General features: G+C 44.6%; 2 protein-coding genes across 5 annotated transcripts in view; one reads left to right on the top strand and one right to left on the bottom strand.

The window, feature by feature from the left end:
* THOC7 (THO complex subunit 7) overlaps positions 1-4,027 on the bottom strand; it is a 49,124-nt gene extending 45,097 nt beyond the window's left edge. Inside the window, exon 1 of the mRNA XM_069966940.1 lies at positions 3,932-4,027. The gene's annotated coding sequence lies outside the window, so the exon portion shown is untranslated. The remainder of the gene's footprint in view (positions 1-3,931) is intronic.
* ATXN7 (ataxin 7) overlaps positions 1-24,954 on the top strand; it is a 93,816-nt gene that overhangs the window by 22,122 nt on the left and 46,740 nt on the right. For 3 of the 4 annotated variants that reach the window (XM_069966936.1, XM_069966937.1, XM_069966938.1), the window contains exons 3-4: positions 3,953-4,147; positions 4,230-4,292. In XM_069966936.1, coding sequence (XP_069823037.1) covers positions 3,961-4,147; positions 4,230-4,292 — 250 coding nt within the window. In that variant the 5' untranslated portion in view covers positions 3,953-3,960. Of the gene's footprint in view, positions 1-3,627; positions 3,774-3,952; positions 4,148-4,229; positions 4,293-24,954 lie in introns of those variants that run through there. The other variant, XM_069966935.1, reaches the window with a different exon arrangement.

Raw genomic sequence — 24,954 nt, 5'->3', positions numbered from 1 at the left:
CATGGCCGGTGTATATACAGCAGTGTACAAAGCAGGGTGACATAGCCGGTGTATATACAGCAGTGTATACAGAGCAGGGTGACATGCCCGGTGTATATACAGCAGTATACAGAGCAGGGTGACATGGCGGATGTATATACAGCAGTGTACAGTGAGTATACAGAGCAGGGTGACATGGCCGGTGTATATACAGCAGTGTACAGTGAGTATACAGAGCAGGGTGACATGGGCGGTGTATATACAGCAGTATACAGTGAGTATACAGAGCAGGGTGACATGGCCGGTGTATATGCAGCAGTGTACAGAGCAAGGTGACATGGCCGGTGTATATACCGCAGTGTACAGTGAGTATACAGAGCAGGGTGACATGGCCGGTGTATATACAGCAGTGTACAGTGAGTATACAGAGCAGGGTGACATGGCCGGTGTATATACAGCAGTATACAGAGCAGGGTGACATGGCCGTTGTATATACAGCAGTATACAGAGCAGGGTGACATGGCCGGTGTATATACAGCAGTGTACAATGAGTATACAGAGCAGGGTGACATGGCCGGTGTATATACAGCAGTGTACACAGCAGGGTGACATGGCCGGTGTATATGCAGCAGTGTACACAGCAGGGTGACATGGCCGGTGTATATACAGCAGTGTATACAGAGCAGGGGGCCATGCCCGGTGTATATATACAATATACAGCAGTGTATATAGAGTATAGAGCGGTGTATAGCGCAAGGTGACACGTCCAGTGTATATAGAGTATACAGAGCAGGGTGACATGTTCGGTGTATATACAGCAGTGTACAGTGAGTATACACAGCAGAGTGACATGGCCGGTGTATATACAGCAGTGTACAGAGCAGGGTGACATAGCCGGTGTATATACAGCAGTGTATACAGAGCAGGGTGACATGCCCGGTGTATATACAGCAGTATACAGAGCAGGGTGACATGGCGGATGTATATACAGCAGTGTACAGTGAGTATACAGAGCAGGGTGACATGGCCGGTGTATATACAGCAGTGTACAGTGAGTATACAGAGCAGGGTGACAGGGTGACATGGCCGGTGTATATGCAGCAGTGTACAGAGCAGGGTGACATGGCCGGTGTATATACCGCAGTGTACAGTGAGTATACAGAGCAGGGTGACATGGCCGGTGTATATACAGCAGTGTACAGTGAGTATACAGAGCAGGGTGACATGGCCAGTGTATATACAGCAGTGTACAGTGAGTATACAGAGCAGGGTGACATGGCCGGTGTATATACAGCAGTATACAGAGCAGGGTGACATGGCCGTTGTATATACAGCAGTATACAGAGCAGGGTGACATGGCCGGTGTATATACAGCAGTGTACAATGAGTATACAGAGCAGGGTGACATGGCCGGTGTATATACAGCAGTGTACACAGCAGGGTGACATGGCCGGTGTATATACAGCAGTGTATACAGAGCAGGGTGACATGCCCGGTGTATATACAGCAGTATACAGAGCAGGGTGACATGCCCGGTGTATATACAGCAGTGTACAATGAGTATACAGAGCAGGGTGACATGGCCGGTGTATATATAGCAGTGTACAATGAGTATACAGAGCAGGGTGACATGGCCGGTGTATATACAGCAGTGTACACAGCAGGGTGACATGGCCGGTGTATATACAGCAGTGTATACAGAGCAGGGTGACATGCCCGGTGTATATACAGCAGTATACAGAGCAGGGTGACATGCCCGGTGTATATACAGCAGTATACAGAGCAGGGTGACATGGCCAGTGTATATACAGCAGTGTACAGAGCAGGGTGACATGGCCAGTGTATATACAGTGAGTATACAGAGCAGGGTGATATGTTCAGTGTATATACAGCAGTGTACAGTGAGTTTACAGAGCAGGGTGACATGGCCGGTGTATAAACAGCAGTATACAGAGCAGGGTGACATGGCCGGTGTATATACAGCAGTGTACAGTGAGTATACAGAGCAGGGTGACATGGCCGGTGTATATACAGCAGTGTACAGAGCAGGGTGACATGGCCGGTGTATATACAGCAGCGTACAGTGAGTATACAGAGCAGGGTGACATGGCCGGTGTATATACAGCAGTATACAGAGCAGGGTGACATGGCCGGTGTATATACAGCAGTGTACAGTGAGTATACAGAGCAGGGTGACATGGCCGGTGTATATACAGCAGTATACAGAGCAGGGTGACATGGCCGGTGTATATACAGCAGTGTACAGAGCAGGGTGACATGGCCGGTGTATATACAGCAGCGTACAGTGAGTATAAAGAGCAGGGTGACATGGCCGGTGTATATACAGCAGTATACAGAGCAAGGTGACATGGCCGGTGTATATACAGCAGTGTACAGTGAGTATACAGAGCAGGGTGACATGGCCGGTGTATATACAGCAGTGTATACAGAGCAGGGTGACATGCCCGGTCTATATACAGCAGTGTACAGAGCAGGGAGACATGGCCGGTGTATATACAGCAGTATACAGAGCAGGGTGACATGGCCGGTGTATATACAGCAGTGTATACAGTATATACAGCAGAGCGGGTGACATGGCCGGTGTATATACAGCAGTGTACAGAGCAGGGTGACATGCCCGGTGTATATACAGCAGTGTATACAGTATATACAGCAGAGCAGGGTGACATGGCCGGTGTATATACAGCAGTATACAGAGCAGGGTGACATGGCCGGTGTATATACAGCAGTATACAGAGCAGGGTTACATGCCCGGTGTATATACAGCAGTGTATACAGAGCAGGGTTACATGCCCGGTGTATATACAGCAGTGTATACAGTATATACAGCAGAGCGGGTGACATGGCCGGTGTATATACAGCAGTGTATACAGTATATACAGCAGAGCAGGGTGACATGGCCGGTGTATATACAGCAGTATACAGAGCAGGGTGACATGGCCGGTGTATATACAGCAGTATACAGAGCAGGGTTACATGCCCGGTGTATATACAGCAGTGTATACAGAGCAGGGTTACATGCCCGGTGTATATACAGCAGTGTATACAGTATATACAGCAGAGCGGGTGACATGGCCGGTGTATATACAGCAGTGTACAGAGCAGGGTGACATGGCCGGTGTATATACAGCAGTATACAGAGTAGGGTGACATGGCCGGTGTATATACAGCAGTATACAGAGTAGGGTGACATGGCCGGTGTATATACAGCAGTATACAGAGTAGGGTGACATGGCCGGTGTATATACAGCAGTATACAGAGTAGGGTGACATGGCCGGTGTATATACAGCAGTATACAGAGTAGGGTGACATGGCCGGTGTATATACAGCAGTATACAGAGTAGGGTGACATGGCCGGTGTATATACAGCAGTGTATACAGAGCAGGGTGACATGGCCGGTGTATATACAGCAGTGTATACAGAGCAGGGTGACATGGCCGGTGTATATACAGCAGTGTATACAGACCAGGGTGACATGGCCGGTGTATATACAGCAGTATACAGCGGTATACAGAGCGGGTGACATGTGTGTGATCTGTCAGCCGCCGGGCCGTCCTCCGCCTCCTCCCCCGTGTGTGTAATGTGTGTGCGGGAAGTTCCTGTCAGGGAGGGCGGGGGCTGGGAGGGACGAGCCGGGTGAAGGAAGACCTGTAATTCCGCTCTGGCCTCCGGAATCCCCGGCAGGGTCACACGGGGGGATATTGGGGGTCGTGATGACGCGCTGTGGCCCCCTGGGGGCCGGAACCCTCACCTAACAGCCGGCACTGAGCGGTAACCGGGGAGCGGGCGGGTGGGAGGAGGGGGAGCGGGATGTCTCCGCCACAGGCAGTGGCGCCGTACACTACACGTGTTTAACCCCTTTGTTGCCGGGGAGGTGTGGGGGTGACACCAGGGCTCGGGCCGCCGCTCCTCCTCCCGCCGTCACTCACCACTTTCTTCTTACATTGTAGCAAAAAGAATGTCGGAGCGGCCCGAGGATGACGTCAGAGGGGAGCAGCGCAGAGCGGGGGCCCGGCCGCAGCAACGGCGGCAGCAGCAGCAGCAGCAGCAGCACGGGGACAGCGCGATGGCGGCCCTGCCCAGTCCCGGAGCCATGCTGGGGCAGCCCTGGGGCAGCTGGCTGGACGCTGCTAAGCTGCACGATGGTGAGTGCATGGGGCCGGGGAGGGACGGGGGCTGTCCCGGGGGTCCGCACCACTAACCCCCGCTCCCTCTGCTTCTCCACAGAACTGGACGAAAGTTTCAAGGAGAGCGACAAGAAACGAGAAGCCATGAGACTCAGCAAGGAGGGTGAGTGAGGTGTCCTGTGTGCCCTGCACCTGTGTGTATGGTGAGGTGTCCTGTGTGCCCTGCACCTGTGTGTATGGTGAGGTGTCCTGTGTGCCCTGCACCTGTGTGTATGGTGAGGTGTCCTGTGTGCCCTGCACCTGTGTGTATGGTGAGGTGTCCTGTGTGCCCTGCACCTGTGTGTATGGTGAGGTGTCCTGTGTGCCCTGCACCTGTGTGTATGGTGAGGGGGAGACCCCCTACACCTGTGTGTATGGTGAGAGGAGGACCCCCTGCACCTGTGCGTATGGTGAGAGGAGGACCCCCTGCACCTGTGTGTATGGTAAGGGGGAGACCCCCTGCACCTGTGTGTATGGTAAGGGGGAGACCCCCTGCACCTGTGTGTATGGTAAGGGGGAGACCCCCTGCACCTGTGTGTATAGTGAGGGAGGACCTCCTATACCTGTGTGTATGGTAAGGAGGAGACCCCCTACACCTGTTTGTATGGTAAGGGGGAGACCCCCTATACCTGTGTGTATAGTGAGGGGGAGACCCCCTATACCTGTGTGTATAGTGAGAGGGAGGCTCCCTTCACCTGTGTGCATATTTAGGGGGAGGCTGCCTACACCTGTGTGTATAGTGAGAAGGGGATCCCCTACACCTGTGTGTATAGTGACAGGGTGACCCCCTACACCTGTATGCATTGTGGGGGTGACCTCCCCTATAACAGTCTTTGCAATACTATGGGGGACATTTATTAAGCGGACTGCCTCTACATAAATCCTGTGCGCACCGCCGAAAACCTACGCCAGCTGAGGACTGGAGTAGGTTTTCGGCGTGTCTTTTGGCGGAACGGATGGTGAATGGCGCGGACTCAGAGTTCCACCGCCTTCGCGGTGCCGATTTGCAAATATTTTATTCGCAAATCGGCCATTTGCGAATAAAAAAATGCGCAAATCGTCACTTTCCGCCGAAAATCATCCGTACGCCGGATGATACATGTCCCCCTATGTGTCTGAGAGGGCGACCCCTACACCTCTGCTTTTTTTTTGGGCCAGAGCAAACCTCATACACGTGCACCATACTGTGTTACCTGAAGTCTATAACTACACCTGTGTCCACCCCACAGAACAAGCACCTGTAGTTATATAGTTATGGACTTCTGATTTAATGGGATGCACACAACTAAACCTGGGAGAACCCCACTATATGGGTCTGTGCACCTTTGAGCACCTCACTATATTAGAAGCCCATAAGCACGTTATTTTGTGCTGTTATTAGAATCCATGTACCTGTGTGTACACCGTTATATTGTTAGAATCTCTTCTATGTGCAAACCACAGTGTTGTCAGAGCCCCCATAGTTACACCGCATTATGTTATCTCAGGTCTATAACTACATATGTGGAGAAACGAAGGGATCTGCATTTCCACCACTACATTTTTAGAATCCCTATAACTACAGAAGCAAGCACCTTTACTGTATTACCATAATCCCCATAACTACACCAGACAACACCTTACTGTATTATAACCCCCATAACTGCACCAGAGAGCTCCTTACTTAATTATCATAACCCCCATAACTACACCAGAGAGCTCCTTACTTAATTATCATAACCCCCATAACTACACCAGAGAGCACCTTACTGTATTATCGTAATCCCCATAACTACACCAGAGAGCCCCTTACTGTATTATCATAATCCCCATAACTACACCAGAGAGCACCTTACTGTATTACCATAACCCCCATAACTGCACCAGTGAGCTCCTTACTTTATTATAACCCTCATAACTACACCAGAGAGCTCCTTACTGTATTATTGTAATCCCCATAACTGCACCAGAGAGCACCTTACTGTATTATCATAATCCCCATAACAATTCCAGAGAGCACCTTACTGTATTATCGTAATCCCCATAACTACACCAGAGAGCTCCTTACTTAATTATCATAACCCCCATAACTACACCAGAGAGCCCCTTACTGTATTATCATAATCCCCATAACTACACCAGAGAGCACCTTACTGTATTACCATAACCCCCATAACTGCACCAATGAGCTCCTTACTTTATTATACCCTCATAACTACACCATAGAGCTCCTTACTGTATTATTGTAATCCCCATAACTACACCAGAGAGCACCTTTACTTTATCATAACCCCCAAAACTACACCAGAGAGCACCTTACTGTATTATTGTAATCCCCTTAACTACACCAGAGAGCACATTACTGTATGACCATAACCCCCATAACTACTCCAGAGAGCACCTTACTGTATTATCGTAATCCCCATAACTACACCAGAGAGCACCTTACTGTATTATCGTAATCCCCATAACTACACCAGAGAGCTCCTTACTGTATTATCGTAATCCCCAAAAGTACACCAGAGATCACCTTACTTTATTATCATAACCCCCATAACTATACCAGAGAGCACCTTTACTTTATTATCATAACCCCCATAACTACACCAGAGAGCTCCTTACTGTATTATCTTAATCCCCATAACTGCACCAGAGAGCACCTTACTGTATGACCATAACCCCCATAACAATTCCAGAGAGCTCCTTACTGTATTATCTTAATCCCCATAACTACACCAGAGAGCACCTTACTGTATGACCATAACCCCCATAACTACACCAGAGTGCACCCAACTGTTATCGAAACCCCCATAACTACACCTGTCCGTACCCCACTATATTGGCAACCCCTATAACTACACCTTTCAGTACCCCACTATATTGTCAGCCTCCATAACTACACCTGTCAGAATTCCACCTTTTTATTAGGATTTTGAGCCCATGATCTGAGAAGATATGCATCAGTTTTACTGACATGAAAGTCATAACCTTTCAGCTGTTTTTTGGACCTCTTGTGGGCTACAGAAAAAAGGTATGAAACTATTTGCAATGCGGGCTTATTTTGGGATATAAATTGCTGAAGAGAAGTCCCTCACACTTAGAGGTTTTCCAGGCAAAAAAAATACACGGCCAGACATCTGGAGCTGCGGCTTGCGGGGGACATGACAGTAATGTATACTTACCTGTCCCATTCCCCCACTGCTGTCAGATCCCAAGCAGCCTGCTCTACACCACTTCCTGTGTTTTCATAACATCCAATGACGTTGCGCTCCCACAGGTAATGGCCACTCAGCATAGGCTTTAATCTGAGCAGCCATTTCCTATGGGAGCACAATGTCATTTTGGTGCATTGTGCTTCAGTGCAGAGCAGGTGGCTCGGGATCTGGCAGCAGTGGGGGAATGGGACAGGTAGGTATACACTACTAACATGTCCCCAGCAGCCTGACCAAGGTTTCATTGATCCCGGAGAACCTTTTTAATATTACATCCCTAATAAGTATAGCCATAGAGTTCAATAGAATAGAAGCCCTTAGACGTTTTATCATTTAATTTGATTGTTAAAAAAACGTGCGTGAATTTAGCTGTAGAATTATTTTTTCTCAGCGGGGACTTCTGTGACGACCCTTCATATCTACCTGCTAAGATACAGAAAAACTTTCCCTTTATTACTGAGCACCCAGTTAGGAAACTACTGTCGGCTTCAGAAAACACGTGACTCCTTACAGGTTGGTCAGTCTTTGTGCAAAGTAATAGCAGAGCAGTTGCCCATAGCAACCAAATAGCTTCAAGCTTTAATTTTTAAATTTATTATTTTTTTTTTTTTTTAAAAGGCTGAAATCTGATTAGTTGCTCTGAGCAACTGCTCTGTTGTTCCCCTGCACGAGGACTGATAACTCCCCCCATGTTCCTACATTGATTCACTGCTGTTGCCTCCTGTGACTTGTTCCGATAAGTTGCCAGATCTGCATAAATGTGCTGTAAACCATTGATCATAATCATGTATCAAAAGGGGTACTCTGGGCAAAGGTGAACAATCCAGGGGGGCAGGGGGCTGGGAACATAATAAAGAAATCCTACTTTTCTGTCCCTGTGCCTGTACTGTGCAGCGTTTCCGCTCACGGTCCCCCGCCAGGCTCCCGTTCCTGTGGCGTCACAACCCTCTTTACAAAATGCCCGCCAATCAGTGACTGGCTAAGCAGGTAGTTCCTGTGGGGCTGTGACCAAAAAAAAAAAAACCTGAGTAATAACCAATACTGGGCTGGTTTGCCATTTATGTGTTAAGGACCTGTCATTGGAGCAAAATAAGTTGTCAACTGGTTTTGCCTAAAATAAATATCCAATGCGTGTAAATGAAACATTCGTTGTGTTGGGTTCCCATTAAAGGGCTCTTACATTTCCAAAAGTTATCCCTCATCCATAGTATAGGATATAACAAGCTGATCGGTGGCGGTCAGACCCAGCGCTCCACAATGTCTGAAAGCCCCATAAAGAATAAATGCTGGCTGTGGCAGTCCTTATCATCATTGGTTGTCCAGCGACCGAGAACGACACTGGAAAACTTTATGGGTATGTCCACACTATGGAAATTGATACGGATAAATTGCCGTAAATTCCGCCACGCGCTCCCGCTTTACTCTGTCTGTCACATAGACTCCATACTGTGGTCAGGCAGATTCCGCTGTCTGCCCAAAGAATGAACAGCCTGACCATAAAACAGGTCTAAGGGATCGTCGGAACTTTAAGCAGGAGCGCGGGTGGGCGAGTGGTGGAACCTGTGGCAAATTATCCGTGTGATTTGCGTTGTGTGGACATACCCTTAGAGATGGGGATACCTGCTTTTTTTTTTAGCTTTATGCTGTTTAGCTGCAATGTTTAAATCATTTTTGTATGCACCCTAAACTATGCTTGGCCCTCTCATCTGTAGTCCCATCTCATACAGTGGTTGAATATTGCCAAGATATGCCATTACTTTGAGCTGTAGGGCTTACCCCTGGGGTGGGTCTCAGTCTTTCCTTGCACAGTGGCAACCATCTGTACAAGGAGCGCTGCTCTGCAGGTTAAGACTTTTCAGGTGCTAACGCACTGACAACTATCCTTTTCAACATTCCCCCATTTACACACTCTGAGTGAGGTAATATGAGAGAACAGGAGAACCGCTGGCAGACACCTTAGGTCACAGCTTATCTCCATTGAGAACAAAATATCAGACATTATGAAATTCAGAATGTGCAATCCTCCTTTCCCTGAATATCGGCCATTGGGACACCCCTGTAATCATTTGATGGTTGGTTGGTCCCGATGAAATCTGTGGGTTTTGTCACCTTAAAATCAATGGCTTTCAAATGTATGCACACATGAATACTGCCCATATACATTGTTTTATTACACGGATGACGATACATGTCGCATAAAAGGGTATTCCCATGTGGACATCTATGGCGTATTGTTACTTATTGTTACTGTTGTGTATTTTTATGATTGATGGCTTATACTTGGGATACACCATCAATCACTGATCGGTTGGGTGCCGGCGCCCCTGTCAGTCAGCTGTTCAGTCCTCGCAGTACACAGTGAATAGAGCCAGAAGCAGTTGGCCCGCGTTCGATGTGTAGTGGTCTGGCCTGGTTACTGCTGCTCAGCTACTGTTCACATGAATGGGAACTAAGCTACAGTAACATGGTGCCACCACTGTGAGAGCACCCACTGCCAGCCCTACTCACCTTTTATTGTGGATGCCAGTCAGTAATTAAGGGCCCATCCTGAGGATCGGCCATCACTCCATCACAGATTTGAAGTTGCAGAGTCAATCTGCTGCAGATCCTGTAGGTGTGAACACACGTAAAGAAGAATCCTATGTGGACTTTTATACCATATCCACAGGACATGCCATAAAAGTCTAATAGACGTGGGTTTCAACGGTTCTTGATATTGAGGGTCCCCAACCCCCTACAGTTTATTTCTGGGCCCTGTAGGTGGTTGGGAAATCGAATACAGTGGCCCAATATTTTACATAGTTAGTATGACTCCTAATAATGTTAATAGAAGTTACATAAACAATTGAGCACTGCAAGCTATACTGTGTACATAGCTCCGAGTTGCAAACAGTACAACTCGAGGTGTTACACTGTTTATGTAACCTGGCAGAATATATGTATATGTATATATATATATATATATATATATATATATATATATATATAATCACACACAATATATGGCCTAGGAATAGAAAGCAGTATATAATGCCCATAACAACCAATCACAGCTCAGCTTTCAGCTCTGGTAGTGAAAGAAGTCCAGCAAATAATAACATCCTGCATGGGGCAAATAGTTTACAAGTAGGAACTTTCCTTTCTCCGTGAGTGGCAGGAGCGGCTGCGGGACCCCCGGTGGAAAAGGCCTATCCCGGCTGATGGACTGGCCGCTCAGCCAATCAGTGACTGGAGCGGTGTCACTGACATGTTAGCTCCAGAGATCCTAGTGCCTATGGTGGGTCCCGTGGCCGTTCCTGCCACTCACCACTGACATAGGGAGAGGTAAGTTAGTACTTGTAATCAATTTCCTATTGGCTGCCAGATTTTTTAATCTGCCGGACTTCTCCTTGAAGGCTGAGCTGTGATTGGTTGCTGTGGTTTGATAAATCTGTGCCTAGCAGTGTGTATTGTTGTGGTTAGCAGATAGCTCAGGTAAATGCCCGGCCATAGTACATGGTGTGAGATGGTAAATTGTATTTGGTTGGTACACCATTGCTGATTGTTGCTGGGTATGGGGTTGACAGTGTTTGTTTTCAGCTTAGTTGTGTTGATTTGTAAAATGTGAAGCAATGCTCTTATCCTTGGAAGATATGTCTGTAGCTGCTTAGGTTGGGTTCACGTATGTTCCATTGTCTGGCAGAGCTCACTTTCAGTATTGCTGCCCTGGATTAAGCATTACGTATAAGCAGGCGTTCATAATCCCAACAACATCATGCGACTATTGGTGAAGAAATGGGGATGTGGGTCCAACTACTGGGAAACCGTACCTTGTCCTGTTTCATGTGCAACACATGCAGCTTTTGCATCCAATGTGTCCGTCTGGGAAGATTCAAGGAGATATCTTAGACCTCGGGTTCATATTAGTACTGATTTACAGCATGTTCCAAAATCTCCTTATACTGAGTAATGTATGTGTAATCCTCATAGGCGATAGCAGCATACAGGGGCATTTTAGTGCACAATGACTATTTTGCACAGGGAGTCTGCCCATGGCACCTCCGCTGGGACCGAAAACAGTCTGAAAATATATATACTCATGTTGTAAAACCTGTATGCGTGGACCTTTTTATGTCAGCACACCAATTGCCTGCAGCCATGTATACCAGGCCCATAAGCACTCTGTGCTGCTTTGTGTTCCTTCCATAAGACACTATAATCTACCCTAACAGCAACGCTGCAGGACAAATTACCTCTGTAATAAGGCATGTAATACTGTATGGCAAAAATGGTTTTCTCACCATATCTGTTTCTTAATGCAGTTGCACCAGTCTGTCCAAGTGGGTTGCTCTTGTATCTGCTAATCTCTATAGGGATATGTAAGCTTCAGACTACAGGCTGCCGTATATGACAGTGACTATTGTATTACTACAGGCTGCTGTATATGACAGTCACTATTGTATTACTACAGGCTGCCGTATATGACAGTCACTATTGTATCACTACAGGCTGCCGTATATGACAGTCACTATTGTAATAGTATCACTACAGGCTGCCGTATATGACAGTCATTATTGTATCACTACAGGCTGCCGTATATGACAGTCATTATTGTATCACTACAGGCTGCCGTATATGACAGTCTCTATTGTATCACTACAGGCTGCCGTATATGACAGTCACTATTGTATTACTACAGGCTGCCGTATATGACAGTCTCTATTGTATCACTACAGGCTGCCGTATATGACAGTCATTATTGTATCACTACAGGCTGCCGTATATGACAGCCTCTATTGTATCACTACAGGCTGCCGTATATGACAGTCACTATTGTATTACTACAGGCTGCCGTATATGACAGTCACTATTGTATCACTACAGGCTGCCGTATATGACAGCCTCTATTGTATCACTACAGGCTGCCGTATATGACAGTCTCTATTGTATCACTACAGGCTGCCGTATATGACAGTCACTATTGTATCACTACAGGCTGCCGTATATGACAGCCTCTATTGTATCACTACAGGCTGCCGTATATGACAGCCTCTATTGTATCACTACAGGCTGCCGTGTATGACAGTCTCTATTGTATCACTACAGGCTGCCGTATATGACAGTGACTATTGTATCACTACAGGCTGCCGTATATGACAGTCACTATTGTATCACTACAGGCTGCCGTATATGACAGTCTCTATTGTATCACTACAGGCTGCTGTATATGACAGTCACTATTGTATCACTACAGGCTGCCGTATATGACAGTCACTATTGTATCACTACAGGCTGCCGTATGTGACAGTCATTATTGTATCACTACAGGCTGCCGTATATGATAGTATCTATTGTATCACTACAGGCTGCCGTATATGACAGTCATTATTGTATCACTACAGGCTGCCGTATGTGACAGTCACTATTGTATCACTACAGGCTGCTGTATATGACAGTCACTATTGTATTACTACAGGCTGCCGTATATGACAGTCTCTATTGTATCACTACAGGCTGCTGTATATGACAGTCACTATTGTATTACTACAGGCTGCCGTATATGACAGTCACTATTGTATCACTACAGGCTGCCGTATATGACAGTCACTATTGTATCACTACAGGCTGCCGTATATGACAGTCACTATTGTATCACTACAGGCTGACGTATATGACAATCACTATTGTATCACTATATGCTGCCGTATATGACAGTCACTATTGTATCACTACAGGCTGCTGTATATGACAGTCACTATTGTATCACTATATGCTGCCGTATATGACAGTTACTATTGTATTACTATATGCTGCCGTATATGACAGTCACTATTGTATCACTACAGGCTGACGTATATGACAATCACTATTGTATCACTATATGCTGCCGTATATGACAGTTACTATTGTATTACTATATGCTGCCGTATATGACAGTCACTATTGTATCACTATATGCTGCCGTATATGACAATCACTATTGTATCACTATATGCTGCCGTATATGACAGTCACTATTGTATCACTACAGGCTGACGTATATGACAATCACTATTGTATCACTATATGCTGCCGTATATGACAGTCACTATTGTATCACTATATGCTGCCGTATATGACAGTCACTATTGTGTCTAGAGAACAGGAAAACTGCAGGAAGGAATTTAGAGAAATCTCTTCCCACCCTATTCTCACTACTGCGGCTTGTATACCCGTAGACATTACATACATATGTGTATGAATGATAGTAACTCATAGAAAAATTTGTGCTGGAAAAATGCACATGGGCAGTTTTGCAGGAGCAGTTTAGTGAGGGAAATGGCTCTACACAATATCCATACAGCTGCTTCTAATGGTACTTTTACACGGAGCGATAATTCGCACAATTAACGATTTTGAATGAACAATGTTTTTTTTATAACGATCAGCGTTTAGACGGAACGATATATCGTACGGAAAAATCGTTATGCAATCGCTTAAGCCTATCTCACACATAGGTGAAATCGTTGAAAGAATGTTTACACGGAACGATCTGCGAATTTTTTGCGAATGACCAACGATAATTTGAAAACATGTTGAAAGATCAAAATGAACGATTTCTCGCTCGTCGTTTGATCGTTCGCTGCGTTTACACGTACGATTATCGTTCGAATTCAATCGCTATCGTGCAAAAACGAACGATAAATCGTTCCGTGTAAAAGTACCGTTAGAATTGAATTTGTAGGTTTTTACATGTATTTTTTCAGAGCTTTAGTTTTTTTTTTCTCCACCATTTAACTCTTTATACCTTGGTCACCCTTAAGTAGTTGTATTCCCATTTTGAAAAGCTGCGGTATACCTACTAGACCTGTGTATACGACAGATGCTCAGAAGCCAGCCCTATGCTGCTCACTGGCCTTCTTTTGCTATGTCACAGGCAGAGGGAGGCCATATAGATGTAGACTGGACGATGCACTCATCTAGGGATGGGGTAGGCTATCTGTCACACAAAAAGACCAGCAAGTTGCTTAGCAGAACATGAATATGCTGGACTCTTCTGTGCAGATTGGCCAATGCAATTTTTCTCTACCGATCTACATATGCACAAGTAGGTGCATGGGGTGGTTTTAAAATGGGAATAAAAGTCTTATCATACAGTCTGTTTACAGACAGGGTGGGGAACCTGCAGCCCTCCAGCTGTTGCAAAACTACAATTCCCATCATAGCAGGAAAGCCCAAAGCTTTGGCCGCCCAAGCATGATAGGAATTGTGTATTTGCAACAGCTGAAGGGCTGCAGGTTCCCCATCCCTGGTTTGGAGAGTCAAATGTGACAGGTTCCCTATATTACATAGCTCTTTGCATTGTAACTTTGCTTACTGGGGAAAATCACTATAGCAGCTAAATCCAGTATATAGGAAGACACCCTTGTAAGCCTTACTTTTACAAGCCGCCTACTGTAGGTTTATTGGCCCTTAAGTGGAGCAGTTCCGGAAACAGGTATACATTGTGGAATTGCTGTTTATGCTGTTCAGCTAAGGTGTGTGTATATGATGACATGTATATATAGATAAAATATGCAGTATTAACATCTGATAGGAGACACTGGGGATTGCCTGAGCCACGTTCCACCATGATGAGATGTCGGCCACATCCAGGCATAGACTAAATTGATAGATGTGTATTTTCATGTGATGGAAGGAGGGGTTAGATGGCACTCTTACCTCTCAGGTATAAATGGATGAGGTGGGCATACTTAGATGTATCTAAGCCAGTGAGGCATGACCAGGTCTATGAGGAAACAGATTTCTTGAATTGTGGTGACTCAGAAACCGCACTCATTTGTTTATTTGCTTTACTCCTGAAACCTGGAAGCCAACTCTGCCTCCTCGCTTCTTGTTTTATCACTTTTTAGTCTCACACTTTCTCCCTGGTTTATTGAGTTTGAGGTAACACATTCATTCACATAGCACTGGCCAGGTGGTCGGTGCACCTAGAAACATGCAGTTGAGCCTAAAGTGTACCTGTTGTTACACTTGTCGTAGAGACATGTCAAAAGTTTTATTCCGTCCGACTCTGAGTGTCCAGACCTGTACTGATCAGGAGAAGACTGTGCTAAGCACGTCCACTCTCCGCTCTGAGGCTACATTACACATCTGCAGCGCAACCCGTGACCGCGGACCCGTGTCCATGGCCCGCACTACCAATGTGCATCTGTAATGCTCCGTGCTTCACAGAGCACTACATTGCCGCTTCATTAGCGCAGCGATCCGTGCAGCAAAATGCAGTCCGTATTACAACATGTCCTTTTTTTTTTGCGGCACGGATCGCGGCCCCGTACACACGTACGGACGTGTGAACAGGGCCGTTAAATACCATTGGTTCTATGTTCTGTCCTCAATTGCAGACAGAACAACGGATGTGTGAATGTAGCCTGAGTTAGAAAAAAGAGTTGTATTTATAATGGCGCTCTACAGAGCCCTTCTCTTTTTTTCTATCTCAGAGTAGGGAGAGGATGCTCTGCAGCACGGTCCACTCCCCTTTCGTTCTCCCGATTTGGTAGGGGTCTAAGCACTTATACCCAGACACCAGACGATCAGAACTTTTGACGTGTCTCTGACATGTCAAAAGTTTTTTGTAACAACAGTGACACTTTAAAGGACATTAGTATCCTTAATCCAATAAGAATTGTACCAAGTACAGTAAACCACCTTTAATCTGGCTACATGGCACACTAGTTGCATGGGATCCCAGCTGCAGGTCTGCAGTGGGCACACAGTAGTTTTTTTTCAAGATTTGGCTCTGATAGTTGTACCCGCCTGTATCAGTCACATGACCAGACAAGCCTGTATCAGTCACATGACCAGACAAGGTCATTAGTGTATTTTGAGGTTCAACTTTAAGCTAGTATTTGCAAGCAAAATGAGTCTCTAATCTTCCTTCCTTCTTTTTTTTTTTTTTTTTTGTGTAATTTCTACATTTTTCAGTTCATTTTCTGCTTATCGTTTTCTTGCTTCAGTGCACACACAATATAATATTTGTGTAAAAACAGCCGTATTATGTCTATTGTCTAAAATAGGTGACTGCAATTGACAAAGCCTTCAGTGCTGCAAAAAAAAAAAAAAATAATAATAATACTCCTATCCTCTACTGCTGCCATTCTGACTATCCCCCACCCCCATGCTCTTGTCTTCTCCGCCTCTGATGCCAACCATGCTGTAACCTAGAGCAGGCATTTTCTGCAGGGTCAGCACTCCATCAGAAGTGGAAAGTATTGGGGAGCAGGGCAGGTGATCATTTTATTTTGCAGTCCCCAGATAACTCCCATAACTCTCATCCACAAGCTGCACAGTGCAGGAAATCCATAGCGTGTGTGTGTGTGTGTATATATAATATATATAGGCCACATGTGGCTGTGCCCTTTAGGTTCATTCTGAATGCTGTCAGGCAGAGATTGATATATAAAGTGTATGGAAAGATTGCCTAACTTTTAATTGTACAGAGAATGAGAAATGAGTGTGAGTCAGAAGTCTGGGAAAGCTGAGTGCTAATACCCACTACTTTTCCTCTCTATTGGTCAGCATCCAGCTTTTCCAGAAGCAGGATAGCATTTAGTGGATGTCTCACATTCTATATAATGGGTATTTTTTTTTTCCCTCGTAAACCTTGCAGACACCTCAGAGCTCGTTCAGATTAATTTGTGTAGTCTTATGGCTTAAGGCCAGTGAGACATTGACTTGCATTTGCCACCGTGCCTAGAATACAGATATATAAATGTTTTATGATGGCAGCTGACAGATGACTACGACGCCCCTGCTTTAAAAGGGAGAGCAAAGTGAGGAAGCAGATTTCGATTCTCCGTCTGTATTTTGCGCCCAAGTAACGTGCAACCAGTACAAAGCCAAGAAATAAGGCCGCACTCCGGACAGATCTCCAGCTAATTGCTTCTTTATTATAAGCCGAGCTAATACGTAGTTGGGTCCCTTCAATAAGCTGTAGAATCTGCTCCCGTAGCCCCCAGCATATTGTCAAAGTCTTTCTTCCGTCTGCATTCAGATTGCTCCACTGTGGTCTATGACACTGTCTCATGCAATTATCGCTCAGCGTCCTGATGCCTGGAACTGAAGGCGTTTCCCCCCCTGACTGCCATGAGAGACGTGCTTTTTAGTGTCAATATTAAAGCTCATCATTATTGGCTGGGGCATTAGAAATAACATGTCAGTCCCTTCTCTCTCCCCATATGGATCATGTAGCACTCCCATACCTTCAATGGTTTATACTGCAGTCATAATTTATAATCGCTTACATACATTTCTACATGACTTGCAGATGTTTAGCAGGAACAGATTGCTGGTGTTTCAGTGTAAAGTGATTTTCCCCCCAATCAAAACAGTGTGTCCATCTTGTGTTACTTCAGTGGGTACAGAACTACAACTCCCAGGATGCAGGCCTTCAGTGCCTGCTGGGAGATGTAGTTTTGCGACAGCTGGAGAGCCACAGGCTAGAGAACACAGCTCGAGGATATGTCATCACTTGCTTTTTAATGAGCATCATATGAACGTGCAATTGACTGATAGAATGAAGGGGCCATGGCTGTTTCTGAATGCAGGTGAATACTTGTCTCTCGCACATTGTGGAGTGTACAGATCGCTGTCTCCCTACAGTCAGATTACTGTCCACCAGCTACAATTCCTATTATGCCTGGATAGCCAGAGCATAATGGGAATTGTACTTTTGCAACAGCTGGAGAGCCCCTTATATATAGGGACTGTCTGGTGATCTTACCTGTCTCTTCCTGTAATGAGCAGAACCAGAGGTGTCCAGGAGCTGGTCATCTTTGTGCCCCCTTGAAGTAACATGAATGCGCAGTAGATCTATTTTTTTAGGTTGGTTGTTAGCCAAATGTATTATAGCTAGAGATAAGCGAACCTTGAGCATGCTCGAGTCCATCCGAACCTAACCGTTCGCAATTTGATTAGCGGTGGCTGCTGAAGTTGGATAAAGCCATAAGGCTATGTGGAAAACATGGATAAAGTCATTGGCTGTATCCATATTTTCCAGACAACCTTAGAGCTTTATCCAAGTTCAGCAGCTCCAGCTAATCAAATGCCGAACGTTCGGGTTCGGATCGACCCGAACCTGGTTCGCTCATCTCTAATTATAGCATATAATAGCTGATAAAGCACTCTACCGAGATGAGGGGTGCCAAGATTTTAGCTTTGGTTGTCCAGTCATAAAATAATAACTTTATTTCCTGTTTATAATAAAGCCCTGTGATTGCTGCAGACTCTGCACTAGGTGAGTGGTGAGAAGATTGGGAATTAGACTGTGAGCTAGCATGCTTGTACATAGTATCCGTGACTGTATCTGTAACATGATATACAAGGCAAACAGGTGATAGTATTGGTTTAGGCCCAAGGACCCCCCATCCAAATTGATATTTATGATCTATCCTAGGCCTTCAGTATTGTAGTCCTGGAAAATTCCTTTAAAAGGGGTATTCTGGAGAAAAAAATGCTTTCAAATCAACTGGTGTCAGAAAGTTATACAAATTAGTAAATTACTTCTATCAAAAAATCTCAAGCCTTCCAGTACTTATCAGCTGCTGTATGTCCTGCAGAAAGTGGTGTTTTCTTTCCAGTCTGAAACGGTTTTCTCTGCTGCCAACTCCTCATAGAAAACCTCTGGACAGTTACTGACATGGACAGAGGTGGCAGCAGAGAGCACTGTGTCAGGCTGGTAAAAACACACCACTTCCTGAAGGACATGCAGCGGCTGATAAGTACTGAAAGACTTTGGTTTTCAAAAGAAGTAATTTACACATCTGTACACCAGTTGATTATAAAACCATTCTCCAGAGTACCCCTTTAAGCTTCTCATTTTATCAGAATTACAGAATGTAGCATAGAGAAACTCTTGTATGTCACCGGGACAGATATAGGTAATACTTGCTAAATCCTGTTACAGAAGTTGAGTTTTTCAGCTGTTTATTAGATGAACAGAAGCTTCTTTATGTCATTAGGATGTATCTTTACTCTTGATCAGAACTTGGTTCCATATATATTCAGATGAGATAACCTGCTGCAACATTTCCAAATATAGTTCCCAATAGAATTAAATACTATTTCCACCCACAGAAATCTTCATGAGATTTAGTCTGAGGCTGTTTTTACATCACATCAGTGGTGTCCATTGTATGTGTCAGAATATACTGGCAAATGTACCCATAGACCCCAATCACCTGACAACGCCAGAAAAATGGGGCCTTTTATTTTGGCCTCTGTTCCATGGGTTTCTGTTTTTCTCTTTAGTGGAATAACACAGACCTCTATGCTATTCCCTATTATTTATTTTCCCTCACTAAGGAGTGGAAAAATGTGTGTCGGTAGCATCAGACTACACACATGGTTTGTTTGTAGTCTGTAACCATGGATACACAAGGTCTGTATGTGACTGGCTTATACACAAAATGATGGTGTCATCCTATAAAGTGATGACTTAATGCTAGGATATTGCACCCTTCTATGATCAGTAGGGTCTTATCCTGCATATGAATGGGGTGGATGTATGTGTTTGGGGAGGACGGGAGAGATGGCTGGCGGATGACACTTATTGAAGGTGTCAGGGAGCACAGTTGTATCAGTGTGCAGAGTTGGTTAACTTACATCAATACAAGACTTTATATGGAGTTTAGTGTGCACAGCCTGGCCATAAATTGTGTGTATGGCTGCAAGTACAAACAAGCACACCCTATACATGTGACCAAGATGTAAGGACAGGAAACTGAATGTTTTTCTAATAGTATTAGTACTGCTAATTTTAAAGTGTCACTGTCTTTACATTTTTTTTTTTTTGGGCAGAAATCAATAGTACTGTCAATTTTAAGAAACTTTGTAATTAGGTTTATTAGCCAGAAAATGCATTTTTATTATGAAAAAGCAGTTTGAAGCTCTCACCCCCTGTTTTCATGGTTCTCTATGGAGAGGGGAGGGGTTGAGGGAGATGAGGCACCAAAACAGGACAACAAAGAGTTAAAGGGGTTGTCCGGCGATAAAAAATTATTCACAGAATAACACACGTTACAAAGTTATACAACTTTGTAATGTATGTTATGTCTGTGAATGGCCCCCTTCCCCGTGTCCCACCACCCCCCACCCGTGTACCCGGAAGTGTGGTGCGCTATACATACCTGTCACGTGCCGACCACGGTCTCCGATCCTCAGCAGTGACGTCTTCTTCGGGCGGCCAGCGGATCTTCCCGAGTGCCGGCCGCCCTCTGCAGCGTCATCCGAAGCTCAGCCGCGATTGGCTGAGCATAGTTATGCTCAGCCAATCGCGGCTGAGCTTCGGATGACGCTGCAGAGGGCGGCTGGCACTCGGGAAGATCCGCCAGTCTCCCGAAGAAGACGTCACTGCTGAGGATCGGAGACCGTGGACGACACGAGATGCGGTGAGTATAATGCACCACACTTCCGGGTCTAGCGTGGGTGGGAGGAAACACGGGGAAGGGGGCCATTCACAGACATAACATACATTACAAAGTTGTATAACTTTGTAATGTGTGTTATTCTGTGAATAATTTTTTATCGCCGGACAACCCCTTTAATTTACAGCTACATCACAGGGCTATCTCCTCTGAAGTCAACACTGACCTCTCTGACCTGAGGCTTTCACACAGCGCCCACTGTGTAATCCTTTGTTCTCTGCTCTCTGCTGGTGACTAATCTCCCTCCTCCCCCCTCCCCTCTCCATAGGTTATACAGGGCCCGACTGATGTAAGAGTCGAGATTTCCTGATAATGAGCAGTGAATGAGAGAGAGGAGGGAGATTATGGCATATGGCAGATAATGGCATATTTGCCTAATAAACCCAACTACAACGTTTTTTAAAATCTCCTGTGCTATTGATTTCTGCAAAAAAAAATAAAACAATTGTGACACTTTAAAGGAAAATTAAATATAAAATAGAGCCCCCCTTAAATTTGACACTGTCAGTGTATGGACTGTGTGCACTACACAGTCATGCTTGACTATTGTGGAGCTATTGGATGTTGTATCTTTATCCTTGGTAACAGTGCTCGTCTGCTTTATTCTTTGTTCTATTTTTCTTTGTAAAAATCTCTAAAAAGTAACTACCTTCTCATGTGGATTTAGGTGTAATTGATGAGATATCCACTGTCACCACAGGCAAAAAAAAAGCAGGGAACGGCACAAGGACCCAAAGGACTTCATAAGTTCCTGCATTACTAAACCACAAGCACTTGGCATGTGCGAGTGACCTATTTACCACAGTCAAGTCTTCATCTTGTGCAGTTCAGCTCGGGGGTCCCGGCTGTAGCTACATTCCTCCAGTCATTGGGGGGATAGGATATCATAACCACAATGAGTCCCACTGCACATAGCAAATATGTTCACTTTCCTGCTCATCTGATCTTTCCAGATCGGCTCCATTTGTTGTACAATGTGAGTTTTCCTGTACTGTGCCTTAAATTTCCACTGAAAAAAAATTAGATTGGTGGTCTATCACTGGTATGTAAAATGGCATGATGCAGTACATTTAAAGGGGTAGTCTAGCCAGAAGCCTTTTGTATGCTTGTGTTCTGGAAACAAACATCTGTGGATGTCGCTGCTCATATCCGTCTGTCACCGCAGTTACGGCCCGTACTAGTACATGTTCTTTTTTGCTGCACTGATCTGTAAAACTATGGATAGTGTAAATAACCCTATAGAAATCAATGGGCCCTAATATTGTGTGAATAAGGCCTTACACTGGAAGTCTGTTCCCACACCTGCCTAAAACATATGCACAGTACTATATATACAGTATGTCGGAGTTCATTGTACCTATGACCTCTCATATCCCTTCAAGGGATAACATGTTATCACTCTCAATAATGAATCATTGTTACAAAAACTTGTTAGAAGTGTCTGTACAAATATTTGGTGTTAGGCTGGAATATGAGTCTGCCTGACGATCGGACATAGTCGTCCTCATCATCATCCCTCTCCTGCTATCCCTACCCGGAACATTCTCCTCTGTTTGCCCAAGTAAGGACACGACAGTATGTAAGAATCATTTTTATTTAGTATCTATCTTATTTAGTATGCAAACTGCCTAATAGCACTTTCAAAAAAAAAAAAAAAAAAAACTTGGGTTAAAAAAACAACAAAAAAACAAGTGAAGTTAGTATGTACACAGCCTTCTGTTTCTGTAACTGTTTGATAATCCAGATTCATTGATAATTCAGCTGTAGTATATGAAAGAAAATTAAACAGTCCAGAAGAACCACAAAGAAGCCTTTAGATATAGTGATTTGTCGTCCAGGACTGCGTTGTCACAACCCTTAGGTGTATGTAGGTCACTTGGGTATATTGTGTATTTAAAGAAATAAGAAACCAGTTGACTCACTGCACTAAAATAATATTTCTCATTTCATAAAAGACCTGATGCATCATCTCCTGCAATTGTTGCATCATCTGTCACAAATATATACAGGAGCAAGATTGTGTAAGCCAACCAGAATCATGGGTCTGCAGGAAGACCTGGCAGATGAAAGGGAGGCCCCTTCATTCTGGTGGTGAGAGCTGTTAGACCCCGCTGATGAAATAATATATAATATAATAATATATATTTATTTCCTAGGTATTGTGGGAATTTAAAACACCAAATACATTAATTTCCACATATATGTATACAGTATGCCACTATTCTGCAGGTAGTAAATACAGGACCATGACAGTCAAGGCATGTCATCAGAGAGAGATGAGGCTCAAGTTGTTGCCATTTTTTTCATGTGAGCTGTTAAAAAACAGAGCATGTATGGGGGGTGCCGAGCATTTAGAAAGTATAGCTACTTCCTTCCAAAAACAGCGCCACACCTGCCCTCAGGTTGAGTGTGGGATTACAACTTGTCTCCTTTCACTTAATTGGAACTGAGCTGCAATACCACACACAAACTGAAGGCAAGATTGGTTCTGTATCTGGAGGAAATCGACTATGTTTTTCTAATTGTGGATAACCTCTTTAAATGGCCCGTTTACATTTTCTTCAGGTTGATTTCCGTTTACAAGGATCTTTGTTCCTCCCAAAGATTTTGCCAATTTTATCCCATACCAGAAGTTTTAGCTTTGTAGCCGGAGAGGTTTTTGGTGCCGTACAGATACCTAAACTACCAGATTACCAGCTCTTCTGCCACTTTTAGGGTGTGTTCACGTACAAAAGATTTCTGTTCCTGATTCATAATCTGTTTTATTTGCCTGAATAGGGATGTTCCTGTAGCAAGCACGTGAATGTCTAGTCCCTAGTCAGATGAATGGACAGTTGCACCAATCTGTGTGTGAATCCACCATTAAGGTCCCCATACTCCTCCAATAACCATCAATAAATGTTAGTAAATGTTACTAATAAATAAATTAGTGGATGTACGTCTTCCCATACACATGAACGTTCAGCACATCCAAGCTATCATGTATTGTAAATGGAGAGAGAACAGTTAGCCGCTGCCAGACATTGATCAAATTTTGAGAAAGCAACTTTGTGGAAAGGAGGCTTAGGGCCCTATTACATAGGATGGTTATCATGCGAAAAATAGTTAAATCTTTTGATTTTAAACGATAATCGTTCTTTTTAATTGCAGGCAACGATTTAAGGCCCTATTCCACGGAATGATTATCAGCCATTATTCGGCCGTTACGGTTAATAATCGCCCCGTGGAATAGAAGGCAACAATCAGCCGACATCGTTCATGTCGGCTGATCGTTGCGTTGTTTGTCTTTTAAACATTTTGAAAGACAAATGAGTCGTACAGCAACGATCTGCTGCCGTCACTCTGTGGAACAGGAGCGGCGGCAGCAGCAGACAGCTGTTGTATGCTATGGGCTGTCTGGACGATCTAACAATCACCTGGGCAACCCCTCTGCCCCGGACTCACCCGCACGCTGCTGACGCGTAAAATAGCGGTGGCGGGGAACGAGGAGCACTAATAGCACTTGTTTGTTCCTCTCCGTCGACCGTGGAATAAGGCCTTTAGATCTAAACCTAAAATTATCGTTCGCTGTAATTCCACATTAATTTGTTCAAGTTCTGCACTTGTTCACTAATCATTTAGTGTAATTGCACATTGTTCATTGTTTTGCTGGGATCAGAAGGAATAAACGATCATAGTAACGATCGCAATAATGATCACAGTAACGATTGTAACTAACTATTATCGTTCTGTGTAATATGGTGAACGATCTCAGGTTAACGATAAACAATCTTGTTTGCTATCATTTATCATTAGTCGTTAATCGTTAAAAATCGCTCGGTGTAATAGGACACTTAGAGTGACGACCCGACAGACTTGTTTTTTTTTTTTTTTTTATCTGTGAGTTTACAGATTAGGCCAAGTTCATAGTTCTATACCAGCTGTACAATGTGTGACCTGCCACCTGCTCCCCTCACATCTGAACATCGCCTTATTCTGCAGAACTTAACAAGCTCTCGGAGGAAAATTCGGATCCTGAATGTTATTGTACATGGTTCTAGATTTCTACTAAAACCACAGTGAACATTTATTGACAAGGACTCGTTACTGCCAGGTTCACCCAGTGTTTTATAGTTTTAATAGTGATGCAACGTACTGAAACATACTGTAGATG

This window comes from Dendropsophus ebraccatus, chromosome 4, assembly GCF_027789765.1.
Source record: "Dendropsophus ebraccatus isolate aDenEbr1 chromosome 4, aDenEbr1.pat, whole genome shotgun sequence".
NCBI classification, from domain to species: Eukaryota; Metazoa; Chordata; class Amphibia; order Anura; family Hylidae; genus Dendropsophus; species Dendropsophus ebraccatus.
This window is presented reverse-complemented; position numbering and strand designations above follow the sequence as displayed.